General features: G+C 41.4%; 1 protein-coding gene across 5 annotated transcripts in view; it reads left to right on the top strand.

Moving 5' to 3' along the window:
* Nucleotides 1–13,583, top strand: part of FAT1 (FAT atypical cadherin 1) — a 147,638-nt gene that overhangs the window by 85,470 nt on the left and 48,585 nt on the right. For all 5 annotated transcript variants that reach the window (XR_007356394.2, XM_048848091.2, XM_048848093.2 and 2 more), the window contains exons 5-7: nucleotides 4,354–4,683; nucleotides 5,229–5,439; nucleotides 11,265–11,404. Coding sequence is in view for 4 of the 5 variants with exons in the window: in XM_048848091.2 (XP_048704048.2) it covers nucleotides 4,354–4,683; nucleotides 5,229–5,439; nucleotides 11,265–11,404 (681 nt within the window). In the remaining variant the exon portion in view is untranslated. The remainder of the gene's footprint in view (nucleotides 1–4,353; nucleotides 4,684–5,228; nucleotides 5,440–11,264; nucleotides 11,405–13,583) is intronic.

Raw genomic sequence — 13,583 nt, 5'->3', positions numbered from 1 at the left:
AGCACTTATTGAGTTAGGAAATGGTAATCTATTATATTTAGAAATTCCGAGGATGTTTTAGTACTGGCAGCATGAGACCTTTAACATATGGCACTCAGATTGAACCCCCTAATGATCACAAAGTCCCCCCCCCCCCACGTTATAGATAGGTGTTTGAGGAAATCATCCTGTTCCCTAGTGTGAAATGGTGATCGGTAGCAGAGGCCAGCTAATACCCATAATGTGTTTTATCTATTAGGACATTGATTCATGAGTTTTTGAGATCATTCTGAGTTGCCAGTGGCTTGGGAACAAATAATGCCATTTTTGATATAGAGTGCTACTCCCCTCCCCTTTTGACCATTCAGTCCTTCCTAAATAGGTTATAACCATTGATTTTAGTATTCCATTCATGCAGATCATCCCACCAGGTTTCAGTAATACCAACTGGATCAAAATTTATGCTAATAAATGAGCAACTGTGAGACCTCGTGTTTATTACCCAGGCTGCTAGCTAGCATTGGTGTATTGGCAACTAAAGAATTTCTTCTCATCATGTCCTTTGGTTCTTTTGATTAATTTTGTTCTCAACATTTCAGTTTTGTGCTTCCTCCTCATATCCTCTCTCTTCATTCACTCCTTTTGTTTTTAGTTTAGCACCCTTCTGATTGCTCTAGCCAGCCTGTCCCCAAGGATATTGGCCCCCTTCTAATGAAATGGAGGTCATTGAAACTATACAGCCCCCTCTCCCACAAAAGGTAGATCAGTCTTTCACAAAATCAAAAGTTTCCTGCCTATGCCACTTACCAAGCCAGCGGCTCACTTTCAGAATCTTCTGCCTTCTGTCTTCCTTTGCTTGTGGGTCAGGAAGGATCTCTGAGAAGATTGCATGTACACTCTTCTTCTTCGCAAGCTTCTGAGTTCCCTAAAGTCATCTATGATCTCTGATATGACCCGCAACACAAACTGTAAGCTCTTTGGAAGAGGGATCATCTTTCCATTATCTGTGTAAACAGTGTTTAGCACAATGTGGCCCTGATCCTTGATTTGCCTCTGGTCGCTACCACAATACAAATAAAAGATAATAACAAATAACTTGTAAACAGAGCAAATTTTGATCTGAGGTTATTTCAAGGCAATAGGACACGATTTTTAGATTAGGACTTCACCTAGCATTATATAAATATTACTGTAATGTGCTCTATGCAAACAATAATAATAAAAGTACCGATTCCTCTTTGATTTTGGTTATTGGTTATCTCCTTGTATTGGTATACCTTCTCCTTTAGTTCTCCTTTTCCCTTTCTAGGCCATTGTGACCTAACCAATAAAGCGGTAAATTAGAGTCTGCAAAGTATCAAAGGAAAAATTATTTACCATTATACTATAATGAAAGCCAAAATGTCTGAAATAGACATTTCCCCATTTTGTTAATTTTATGCTGATAACCTTGAAAACAGGTTGGGAAGAAACCCAGAAATTCACAGAATGGTGGCAATATAATATGCAGCTTAAGCCAAGGGCTGTGCATCTGGCTAATTAATTGAGCGTTGAAAAGTTGTCCAGATTGGTTGGTGGGTTTATTCCTTGTGTGCGATTAAAATTGATCCTTGATTGCACTCTTGTTTGCATAGTAATAAATAATGTGCTCCATTCTGTTTTGTTTCCCTATTTTATACATGTGTATTAAATGATGGGGTTTTTTTTTAAACATAGCTGATTTAATTTAGGCTGTCTTCATGTTGTCCTTTACTATTGGATCTTACCTTTCTTATCGCTAAAAGTGATACTTTTGTCTCAAAATTCACATTTAAACAATTGTTTTACTTAGTTATTAGTAACACCTAAGAAACCTACAATTGATCTAGTTTTCAGATTGTATTTGACTTTCTTCAGTTTTGCAACTTATTTTGTTGGGCAAGTGTAATGCTATTATTTTTGCAAACAGATCTATTATTTTGTACAACCTTGGCATTGCCTATTTTCTTGTTTCCAGCGTGATTTCATCATGCTTCAGCTTTACTCTAGAAGCCAGTGTGCAGTTTTCTCCATTCACCTTCTTAAGGGAAATAGTATTTAATAGTGCAGGAAAGCTGCCATATATTTGGATATGAGGATGAGTAAATATAATTTATATCGTTTAATGTATTTGTCATTGATAAAATGAAGAAGTGTAAGTGCTTAGATTTATTATTTATGCTTACAGATTGTATTATACAACATTTCCAATCCCATCTTTACCCAGAAGTCAAACAACCCTTCCCTCTTCATATGTAGATAGGGTGAAATCATATCCGCAGTGAAGTCAATGGCCTAGCTCCCTTTTCATATTGAGATTCCAATCTGATGTGCCCCTCTCCCAGGATCTTGTTTTATATTCATGATCTCCTTGCCTCCTGCATCATTTTCATATTCAGACTCCTGAGGTCATCCAACTAATTTGTGAAAGGATCTGGAAGAAAACCCTTTGTTCTCCCCTATACTGAACCCCGCACCAATATTCTCCATAATACCACAGCAAACAGCTTAGCAGCAATCTTCCCTAGAGCAAGTCCTCAACAGTATTGCAGCAACCTTCTACCAAAAGAAGTTTCTCTCACAGACAGACTCCTTCTCCCCCATAAAATCCCATATAGAATTAAACTGATGTAGGGAAGAAATTTCCCCCAGAACCTACTGGCAGAGTCCTTGGGTTTTGGTTTGCTTTTTTCCATCAAGCAAGTATCCATTCGGATAAAGTGAGCATATTCCCCTCTATCAGTTTGCTGGGATTACATACAGGACCCTCAGGCATTCCTGTGTTTCCTTTATTATAACAAAGAAGATAAAGTAAAGTAAAGACATAGAACACAAAGGCAAGGAAAGAGAACCAAGAAGGAAAAAAAGAGAGGCAAAGGAAAGAAAACTAGTAGAGGACACAACAGATAATATGGAAGAAGAGACTGCTTCTCTGGGTCAAAAAAACACTCTATATTATTGTACGTGTTTTGTAAGAGACATAAAAGGCAAAAAACAAAAAGGAAAACCTGAGAAACTGAAAAGAGAAACTAAGGAACGAAAAGAGAATGAGAGAAAAATGAATGAATGGAGCAAGGTTTAGATCTGTTTTCATGAACATTGTTCTATAAATCTTCATTCTGTTTGTCTGGAAAACATCCACAACATCAAGTGGAAGGCATGGGGCAGATGGGCAATCGCAGAATACTTATGAGACTTAAATTGCTGCTGTTGATTTTGTACTGGTATTGTTTTTTAAGAATGCTGATCATGCTAGAAGCTAAATTCTCCCCCATTACCACCCAATTTCTAAACGTATTGGTTGTGTAAAAGGCTGTAGGTACAACATACAAACATTGAGCCTGACTCCCTAGCTGTTACATTAATGGAACTGTTCACATGAGTGACAGCTGCGGGGTCAGGAGCATTAAACTCAAGTCTGTTATCTCTTTACAACAGATATTAAAGTAATTTAAAATACATATTTAACACCACCTTGTTTGTAATGCTCTTTAGATGTGTTAAATTCATCTATACATTTGGTACTTTCCCACTTCATAGCTATTGATTTCCTCTTTGCTTTCTAAATAAGTTCAAATTAACATAAGATTTTTATTATTTATTTGTGCATCAGTATCCTCAATAATGTCAGGTCAGCCCTGGAAGTAATGTTGAGAAAAATCACTTAGTTTTGTGGCCTTTCTAGAAATTGTGACTGCTGAGAGAGTAGGGGTAGATTTTCATTTCCCATTTCCTTTAAGTTCGGGAAATACATGTTCCGTGCCTAATATTTTTTTAAAAATACTATCTCTTTTTAATGTTAATTCGAACTGGATAGTGCTTTTATGTCTTAGTGTTGCTATCTTTTAATGTATAATCCCGTCAAATGTTTAAAGTTATGCACTTCCTATAAATTGCATCTTTTGAACAGGGAAATCAAGCCAATAATTGCAAAATAAAACCTTTAAGAAAATACTATGCTAAAAATATATATAAAAATGTTACTACAATAAAGCCATTAACTGAAAAAGTGTATTAGACTTGCTCACTGTTGCTAACATTCATGAAGTTAGTATTTCAACTAGAATGCTGGAAAATAATGCAGTTGCTTTAATGTGTACCTATTAACTCCTACATGACACGCTTCAAGCGTCAAAATGTTAGGACAAACAGCTGAATAAATCGAGTGCTTTTTTTAAAATATTCATTGAATATAGTTAGCGTTCTTTGAGTAAACATAGTTGAGGAATTATTCTATGGTTAGAATAGAAATCTGTGTATTTGAAGGGTATTGGATAAAAAAATTCATTAGCATAATCTTGAAAAGACCATGCTTGAGTTGAAGACTAACCTTATCATCTTTTCTTATAAAAATAGGTAACCATTACGGACAATGGTATTCCTGCAAAGTCAACTATTGCCCGGGTGGTTGTGAAAGTCTTAGATGAGAATGACAATAAACCTCAGTTTTTGCAAAAGTTCTACAAAATCAGGCTTCCAGAGCGTGAGAAACCAGAACGTGAGAGAACTGCCAAGAGAGAACCTATTTATCGGGTTATAGCTGCAGATAAAGATGAAGGCCCCAATGCAGAGATATCTTACAGTATTGAAGATGGTGATGAACATGGCAAATTTTTTATTGAACCGAAAACTGGAGTGGTATCATCAAAGAAGTTTTCTGGAGCAGGAGAATATGATATTCTTTCAGTGAGTCAAGATCTCATATGCCATGAATTTGTTAAAGTGCTCTTTTATCTGTGCTTTCATCACTTGTTATTCAGTAGCTGATGCATGAGTGTTTCTAGTGTTTGCAATTTAACAAGTGGCAGACAATACTTGATACTGGACCAGAAGGTTCCTCCCCCAAACTGTGAATTCAACTGTCACTTACATTGAGATCATGAATCCCAACAGCGCTTTTCTTTTCAAGAGCTAGGTTGATGGTGACATATTGCAGAAATGAAAACAAAAGCAACTAAGCTTTAACTTTCTTCAAGGAAGCTAGTGAAATAAGTGTGAAATTTATGATAACCAAAAGTACAAACCTGTGAGGAGCTGAGTGCCCTCAACTCTGACTGGCTTCACGGGTGTTTGAGGGCACATAGCACCTTTCAAGAGGCACTCAAACCTTTTCAGATCTGTTTGCTAGTGATGAGCATATTTGGGCTTTTTTGGTTATATTTTCATTTTTGTGATACAAAGATTACATGATTGCTTTAGCACAAAAGTTGTCTTTTTTTTGTATTTCATAGATTAAGGCTGTGGATAATGGTCGCCCACAAAGGTCCTCAACTACTCGGCTTCATATAGAATGGATTTCAAAACCCACCCCGCCCAGAGACCCCATTTCTTTTGAGGAAACATTTTTTTCCTTTACGGTCATGGAAAGTGATCCAGTAGCTCACATGATAGGTGTAATAGCTGTTGAACCTCTTGGCACACCACTCTGGTTTGACATTACCGGTAAGGAGGCCTTAAAGTTATTCATTATTAATATATATTGGTGAATGTTGTGCTAGCTGATATTTTGCATTATTCCTTGCAGCCTTTTTGTCTTACCCTAGCTCACAACCTTATAAGGAGTTGAAATTCTCTACCTGTAAACATAAAATATAACACTGCAACATTCTGTTATGACCATTTTGAAAACGACGTGCAGATATTTTGTATGTAAACTAAGTGGGATTAAGTTACTCCTAAAGTTTGTGGTGGGGGAGGGGAAGCAATGAAAAATGGCTCTTCTCTGTGCTAGTCAGGGTTGCTGCAGCTAAAGATAGATTCACCTGTGGGAGAGAGCAGGCAATGTTCATGTTGCTTTCTTACACCCAACCCTAGGCTCATCCAGGAGAGGGAAGCTTTAAAGTGCTGCCAATTCTTGGAGCCAAACTAATAGCTTCTAATAGGCATTTTGCCCCACTGCAACTCCCCTTCGTACCCCATTTGGGGTTGAATTTCTGCCACTGAGGGGCAGACACTGTGCTGGTAGAGTGAAATGGGCCCATAGGTGATGGAAATAAGGGTTCAGGGGGTGCTGCCGCAGCCCATGGCTTTCCCCAAACAGCTCTGCATGGCCCCACCAACACTCCGCCTCCCGGCACCCTGCTGCAGCTCCTCCGCGGAGGATGTGGGGGGATTGTCGAGGCTCTGGCCACCTGCCCCGGGTTCCAGGGCTGGGAGCAATACCGCCTGCCATCCCAGAGCTCTGGAGTTGGGGGCACTTGGGTGGGCTGTGGGGGAGGAGGAGCTGGCAGCCATGGAGGTTGGCCCTCTGGGCCCCAGCAGGGGAAGAAAGGGAGAAGAGAGGGACCACGGGCAGAAGGAGTAGTCTGGGCCGCGGGCTAGCCTCCCTGAGCCCAAGATTCACCCATCACTAATGTCCAGCACCCCTATTTGGACCCAGTAACTGCAGGGTTATCTGCTGGATACCCCAAAATGCAAGCATGTGGGGAGAATTCAACATGAAACCAATATTAAAAATAACTTATTTTGCCACTTATGTCTTTCAAAATCAGAGATTGCCAGCACCTGCTTCTGGAGATATCCCATGATGCACTATTGCTAGACATGTCACAACCTACCTAATCCGTACATATTCTAGGAGTGGGATTTTCAAGGGCATCTGCAGGGATAAGGCACCAAACTCAGCGTAAAGTCAGTGGGAGCATATGCAAACCAGTAAAGTTGGTTTCCTAACTCCCTTACTTGCCTTTGAAAATTTTAGCCGTGTGCATGGAGCTGGACTGTTTTTGAGTTGTGAGGAAAGAATTTCAAGAATAGTCCTATTTAGTTTTAATTTAGGCTGGCTTCATGTTCAAGTGAGATTTGTGGTGGTTGTGATGCAGTTGTTACCATTAAATATTTACCGAACCATATACTTGTGTGGGACTTTATGAAGAATTTTAAAAGACAGGTCGCTGTTCAAAGATTACAATCAGATTTCAACAAATGCATGAAAATAAACAAAGGGAAGGGGAAGAGAAGTCTTCTGCCCTACACACCTATCTAGGGGAGAGAGGAAGCATAGATGCCCCCTTGCATCCCTCTAAGGGCTGATTGCATTGTTGGTAACTGCATAGGGGAGAGAACAAGCAAGGGACTGCTATTCCTATCCCCATGCACATGTGGGTGGACAGTGGAGGGGAATAGGTAAGTGAAGAGGTGGGCGGGGGTGGGATATAAGCAGAGATTTGAGGCTGCTCCCATCAGTGTTCCAGTTGAGCCAGTCGGTCAGTTGAGCCAGTGTGATGGGAAAAGAAATCTCCTGCTGGCCACAGGCAGACAGAAGAAAACCATGAAAGGAAAGAATCATAGAGACGTAAGTGGGAGATGGTTTCAGGAGTGGTTAACAGAGAGCAAGAAAAATAAGTCCAGAGAAAAGACCTTAGACTAGGAAAGAAGGAGGTTATGGGTGACTTTTATAAGGCAGTTTCAGTGGAGTAAAGCAATAGTATTTGCTGGGATGTCTCATGAAACAGGATCTTGTGACCCCTGGTTTTGGAACATGCTATACTTAGGGCTCTGCATATTCATGGCCATGAAAGATGTGTCACGAACGATGAAATCTGGCTTTTGTGTGCTTTTACCCTGGGCTATACAGATTTCATGCGGGAGACCAGTGTTTATGAAATTGGGGGTCCTGCCCAAAAGGTAGTTGCAGGGGTGTGTCAAGGTTATTTTGGGGGGAGGCACAGTGTAGCCACCCTTATTTCTGCGCTGACTTCAGAGCTGGGCAGCCAGAGAGCGGCGGCTGTTGGCCAGGCGCCCAGCTCTGAAGGTAGCGCCCCACCAGCAGCAGCGCAGTGGTAAGGGTGGCAATGCCACACCATGCCACCCTTACATCTGTGCTGCTCCCTTCAGAACTGGGCGGCTGGACAGTGGCGGCGGCTGACTGAGGGCCCAGCTCTGCAGGCAGCATTACAAAAGTAGGGGTGGCAATACCAAACTATACCATCCTTCTGCGCTGCTGCTGGGTGGCTCTGTCTTCAGAGCTGGGCTCCCAGCTAGCACCTGTCGCTCTGCAGCAGCTCAGCTCTGAAGGCAGAGCTGCCACCAGCAGCCGCGTAGAAGTAAGGATAGCAATATCGCAACTCCCACTACCATAACCTTGTGATTCCTCCCCCCTCACACACACACCTTCTTTTTGGGTCAGGACCCCTACAATTACAACACCATGACATTTTAGATTTAAATAGCTGAAATCATGAAATTTACGATTTTTAAAATCCTATGACCATGAAAATTGACCAAAATGGACCCTGAATTTGGTAGGGTCCTAGCTATGCTTTTAGACACTTAGATCATTTGTTTCCTTTATTTCAACTACTATGTACTGTGTATAGAGTATTAGTATTCTAATACTTTTCTTTTGATTTTTCTTCTCGGCCTGCTGCGTAGTTTAAACATTTAATGTTCATATTTATATGCTTAACCCTTTGTGAACATACTGAAGACAGTTAACCTTGTCCTGCTATTGTTCCTTAAGCACGGCTCCTACTGGGGTTTTGTGTGTGGATTGATGGTAGTACTGGGTCCAGGGAGTGTAACTTGTTACTTTCATTGTAAAATTTGTTTAATAAAAAATTATTTTGGATAGGTTGATAGCTATGTGACTACATCACATTGTCAAATTATCAGCTGTTCTTACAGATTCTTACTGCACCTCTTTACTGTTTCTAATAGCATGACATAATTTGATTGACAACTTTCTTTTATGTTCTGTGCTTGCTTTCCATGCTTTCTTTCTTTTTGGCTGTGCCAGGAGACAAACTTGCTAGTGAAGTTTTTTACATCTTTCAGATGACTTGTGACCTGAACTGTACAGCAGAAGGTATCTGCTGAGATCACATAATTTATTAACCAATTATGAGATCTGAAATAAAACATACAACTTTAGAATATCTTATTATCTCTTCGAGAATGAAAGTTTGCTTAGATGCTTTTGTGACTTTTTGTTTTAAGTTATCTGTAAGTACACACAGCACCACATCAGAGTTCTAGTTTTGGATTTTGTCCTCAATTGTTGCTTCTGCACCTTTAATTTGCCAGATGGACTGGGTGCTGCTTCAGGAGATTGACAGATATCAGCACTAATAGAACAGTAATATAAGGCAAAGCATATGTGATTTCCTCGTAAAAACACTGCAAGACTTGTGTGCTTTCCTGGCCAGAAACTAAAAGTCTGCTGCTGGGATTGTCTTCATTTCAGAGGAAGTGCAGCTGGATAGGCTCTCATCTATTCACTCTGCTGTTTTCCTGTAGTGGTGAATGTGACTAAACCAAGACCTGAAATTCTCCCTTTCTGTCATCTAAAAAGATTATATGGCCTACAAGTAGTAAAAGTTAATTTTATGGGCACACTTTCTGAAGTTTGACTTCTGGCCCAAAACCAAACCAACGTTTTATATATAAAACCCATTCAAACCAAAACTGCTGAGTTTCACATTACTCAATTTATGTCTGTGTTCATGCTAGGGAAACTTCCTCTGGGACAGGAGCTGGGGTGTAGTGAGACTCCCAAGTCACCAATACACTTATCATTCATAGTTACTAAATATCTGTCAATCAGTGAGGCAGACTCCAGACCAGGGGTGGGTAATTTTGCAGGGGGGCCACTCCACGAATTTTGGTAAGTCATCACGGGCCTCACATTTCTACTATATTAATGGAGGAGGTGCAGGAGCTGGGAAGGAGTTTGGGTGCAGGTGGGAGTTCCATGCTGGTGCAGAGTGTTGGGGTGCAGGAGAGGGTGAGCAGTATGGGCTCTGGGAGGGAGTTTGGTGCAGGAGGGGGCTCCAGGCTGGGGCAGTAGATTGGGGTGCAAGGGGGGGTGCAGGGTCTGGGAGGGAGTTTGGGTGCAGGAGAGGGTTCTGACCTGGGGCAGGGGGTTGGGGTATGGGAGGGGTTACGAGGTGCAGGCTCTGGCTGGGAGGCACTTACCACAGGCGGCTCCCAGCTGGCGGTGCAGCCGGGCTCGGGCAGGCTACTTGCATGCTGTGGCCCCACGCCGTTCCCAGAAGCGTCTGCAGTCAGTCTCTGCGCGCCCCTTGGCAGAGTCATGCCAGCAGCTTCCAGGAGTGGTGTGGGGCCACAGCAGGCAGGCAGTCTGCCTGAGGCCCCGCTGCCCAGCGGGACTTTTAGCAGCCCGGATATTGCGAGGGGGCAGCCAAAGAGCCTGGTGGGCTGGACAGAAATGTTAGACGGGCTGCATCCGGCCCGCAGGCCGTATTTTGCCCACTCCTGCTCCAGACAGTCTATCCTTGTCTGATATATCTGTCCTGCAGAACAACCTCTGAAGGTAAAACGTTTTCAGGAAATGGCACTAATTTCAGTATTGTTCTTACTTTGATTAAGTCGAATTTTACCATCCATGATATTTTACTCCCTCACTTCTGTGCATGTCTCTTTATAGTTGAAATGTAGTGATTTCCTAAGATATGCATTTAATATCTTAAAAAATCACTCCACTTATGTCTGAATAATGTGCTTCTAAATGTATAATTAGAAAAACACGTACACAATGTAATTAGGATAAATGGCTTAGCCACAACTAACATTACGTTGACAACAATAGAAACTAATTTCTTCATTTTAAATAGTTCATCTAAAAGTCTAAACCAATTGATGTTAATGGCCAGTATTTATCACTGCTAACAACATTTGGTCTTATTGGGTAGTATGTTGTCAGGGCAATCTGCTTAAAGTATCACAAATATTATTATGATTGGCTGCTGGTTACTCAGCTACATTTCAATGTGGTTATTGAACTATATTTCTTCGGGCAATTTGAAGTTTTATAAGTAAACAAATTTGTTTCAGAAAAGGAGCTTAGTGCCTTTCAAGGAGCTATGTCTTTGTGATTTTTCTTGACTGTTTCCATCATTTTTATTACTTCCTCTACCTTGATCTCAAAGACACTAATAGCGACAGCCCCCTTGGTTAGGAGGACTTGCTACTCACCATAGATTTTAAGGCCAGAAAGAACCTCCTGCAAAACACAGCTCATATTATTTCAACCACTAATTCCTGAAACAAGTTCAGTAGTTTGTGTTGGAGCTGGAGCATATCTTTAGAAAAGATCCAGTCTTTAAATCAAGATTTCAAAAGATGGAGAGTTGAGAATTTTCCCACAGGATGCAATCAGTGCCATCCCATAAGTCAGCAAAAAGACATATGAAGGATTAACTCAGACCCAAGCTTAAATGTCTTAAGACAACAAAGTGTATGTACACGAAAAAGTACACCACTGCAGTGCTTTATGAACTTCTGTCTCTTTCAATTTTTTGAACCAGGTGGCAACTATGACAGCCGGTTTGATGTAGACAAGGGCACTGGAACCATCATTGTATCTAGACCTCTTGATGCAGAACAGAAATCAAATTACAACCTGACAGTAGAGGCGACAGATGGAACCAGCTCTATCAGCACCCAGGTAATGGATTTCTAATAGTGTTTTTGAGAAGAACTTGTGAATGAAGAACTTGTAGCCCTTCTTTTTCTGGACATACAAATGGTATGTATAAATTAGGGACTGCATCTGAAAAAGGAGTGGATTATGACATTGATACTGCCTTAGTGTTTTGTATCTGAAGTGGAAAGGTTGTGGTAAATAGATTAGTACAATTTGAATTAACAACTTTCAAATTATTCCTATATTGTCAAAGTAAATGAAAAACAGGAGCTCAGCCTTACATATGTGATTCACTTACAAGAAAAGGATTAATTTTTAAAAATCAGCAACCTCCATGAGTGTTTCAGCAAGGCATTAAATCATTGTCTATCACTTTGAGAGCTGTGGATGGAAAACTTTCAGTATAGAATCAATATCCTTGTTGTTCTGCAAAACAAAGCTAACTGCAACATATTATGAGCCATCTCTTCCCCCTCCTGCAGTGAAAGCCATGGAAACAAGTTCTGTATGATGACATTTCAGTGAGCATATCCCACTGTGAAGATTCCCTTGAATTGCCTTTCAGGGGAGGGGCGGTTTGCCACGTATGGAAAAGGGTGTAGGGCTGGAGGACCCAGGAGAGGTCATGTGTCTCTGTACCAGCTCTGGCTTGCTTGGAACTTCACTAGCAGGGAGTTCTTCTTGGCTTGGCAGCCTTTGGGGAGGTTATGCAGAGAAGAAAATGCAGCCTGTGGCCAGGGAGGATATGATGTGCATCCCCAGAACCTATCCCAATCTCCTCCCCCAGTGTGGACCTGAATGCACAGAGAGCACTCTGCCAGGTCTAGGTTGCAATGCCATGGAGGCTGAGTCTCCCTTCCACACTGAAGGGAGTAGATCCACTCATGGAAGACCCCTGAATTGAACTGGAAGAGTATGATATGATTCTCAGTTAGCTCATAAAGTATGCATCACTTATAGCTATTTATCTTTTATTTTTCAGTTAAATGTGGAAAAATTCTTCAATGTGAAGTATAGGTTAAAGTGAAGTATACAGTTAAAATATAAATGTCAAGAAAAGATAAAGTGAAGGATTGAATACCATTTCATCCCTGCAGCATTGCACACTCCTGCATGCATTTATGGCATATGTGTTATGACAGAACCAGCATTATATTAAGCTACATATAGGTCTTCCTGAGCCTAGGGAAAGAAGATAGTGGCAGAAATCACAGCATCCTGAATACTGCTTTAAGTTATGATGGCTGCCAGTGCCCCCCAAAGGCCATTCCATCAACTGGGGATTGTATGATTCTGCTCTTTGCTTCTTAGCCCTGGTCTACGCTGGGGGGGATCGATCTAAGTTACGCAACTTCAGCTACGTGAATAACGTAGCTGAAATCGACGTACTTAGACCTACTCACCAGGGTGTCTTCGCTACGGTGAGTCGATTGCTGCCGCTCCCCTGTCAACTCCGCCTGCTCCCCTTGCAGCAGTGGAGTACATGAGTTGACGGAAGAGCGCTCAGGGGTCAATTGACGTGATAAATCAACCCCCCACCCCCCGCTGGATCGATCGCTGCCCACCGATCCGGCGGGTAGTGTTGACATACCCTTAGATGCACACAGACTCTCACCCATTGTGTTTAAATGAGCTGCTTGTTCTACATTTTGTAAAACAAGGTGAACTTTGTAAATACTTACTTTGCAATCTCCCCCAGGAAAATTAGACTGGAAGTAATTAACTGGTCGTCTTTTTTTCCTCTAAATTCACTGATTGCTTCCTGTGGTTTTCTTTTGTCTCTCTCTCTCTGGCCTTTCCCTTCTTATCTAGAGTTGGCGGAAGCAGAGGTTGTGGTTTCTTTTGCAGGAGAACACACAGTCTTCCATTTCCTTATCTTTCTCTTTCCTCTATTGGTGGCAGAAGCATGGCTGTGCTGTTAGAATCTCATATGACTGTGGCACATGGATTGACGAGTGTCCATTAGTAGAAACTATAAAACTGGTGGTGCATGAACAGAATGTTCATTGGCTTTACTCTGGATATATCACCTTTCAGAGCTCATTCATCTTCCTCCTCTCTTTCATAATCCCTGCCTAACCCAAATGCACCAATCTATTTAAGAAAGTCCATAGGACTAGAATTAAGAGGGTATGTTTCAGGAATGCATCCTCACATTTGATTTCACTGAAAAAGAGCTCCTGTGTAGCTCAAAAGCTTG

The sequence above is a fragment of the Caretta caretta genome, chromosome 4, assembly GCF_965140235.1.
Source record: "Caretta caretta isolate rCarCar2 chromosome 4, rCarCar1.hap1, whole genome shotgun sequence".
Taxonomy (NCBI): Eukaryota; Metazoa; Chordata; order Testudines; family Cheloniidae; genus Caretta; species Caretta caretta.
The sequence above is the reverse complement of the archived record's forward strand: the minus strand, read 5'-3'. Positions and strand labels throughout refer to the sequence as shown.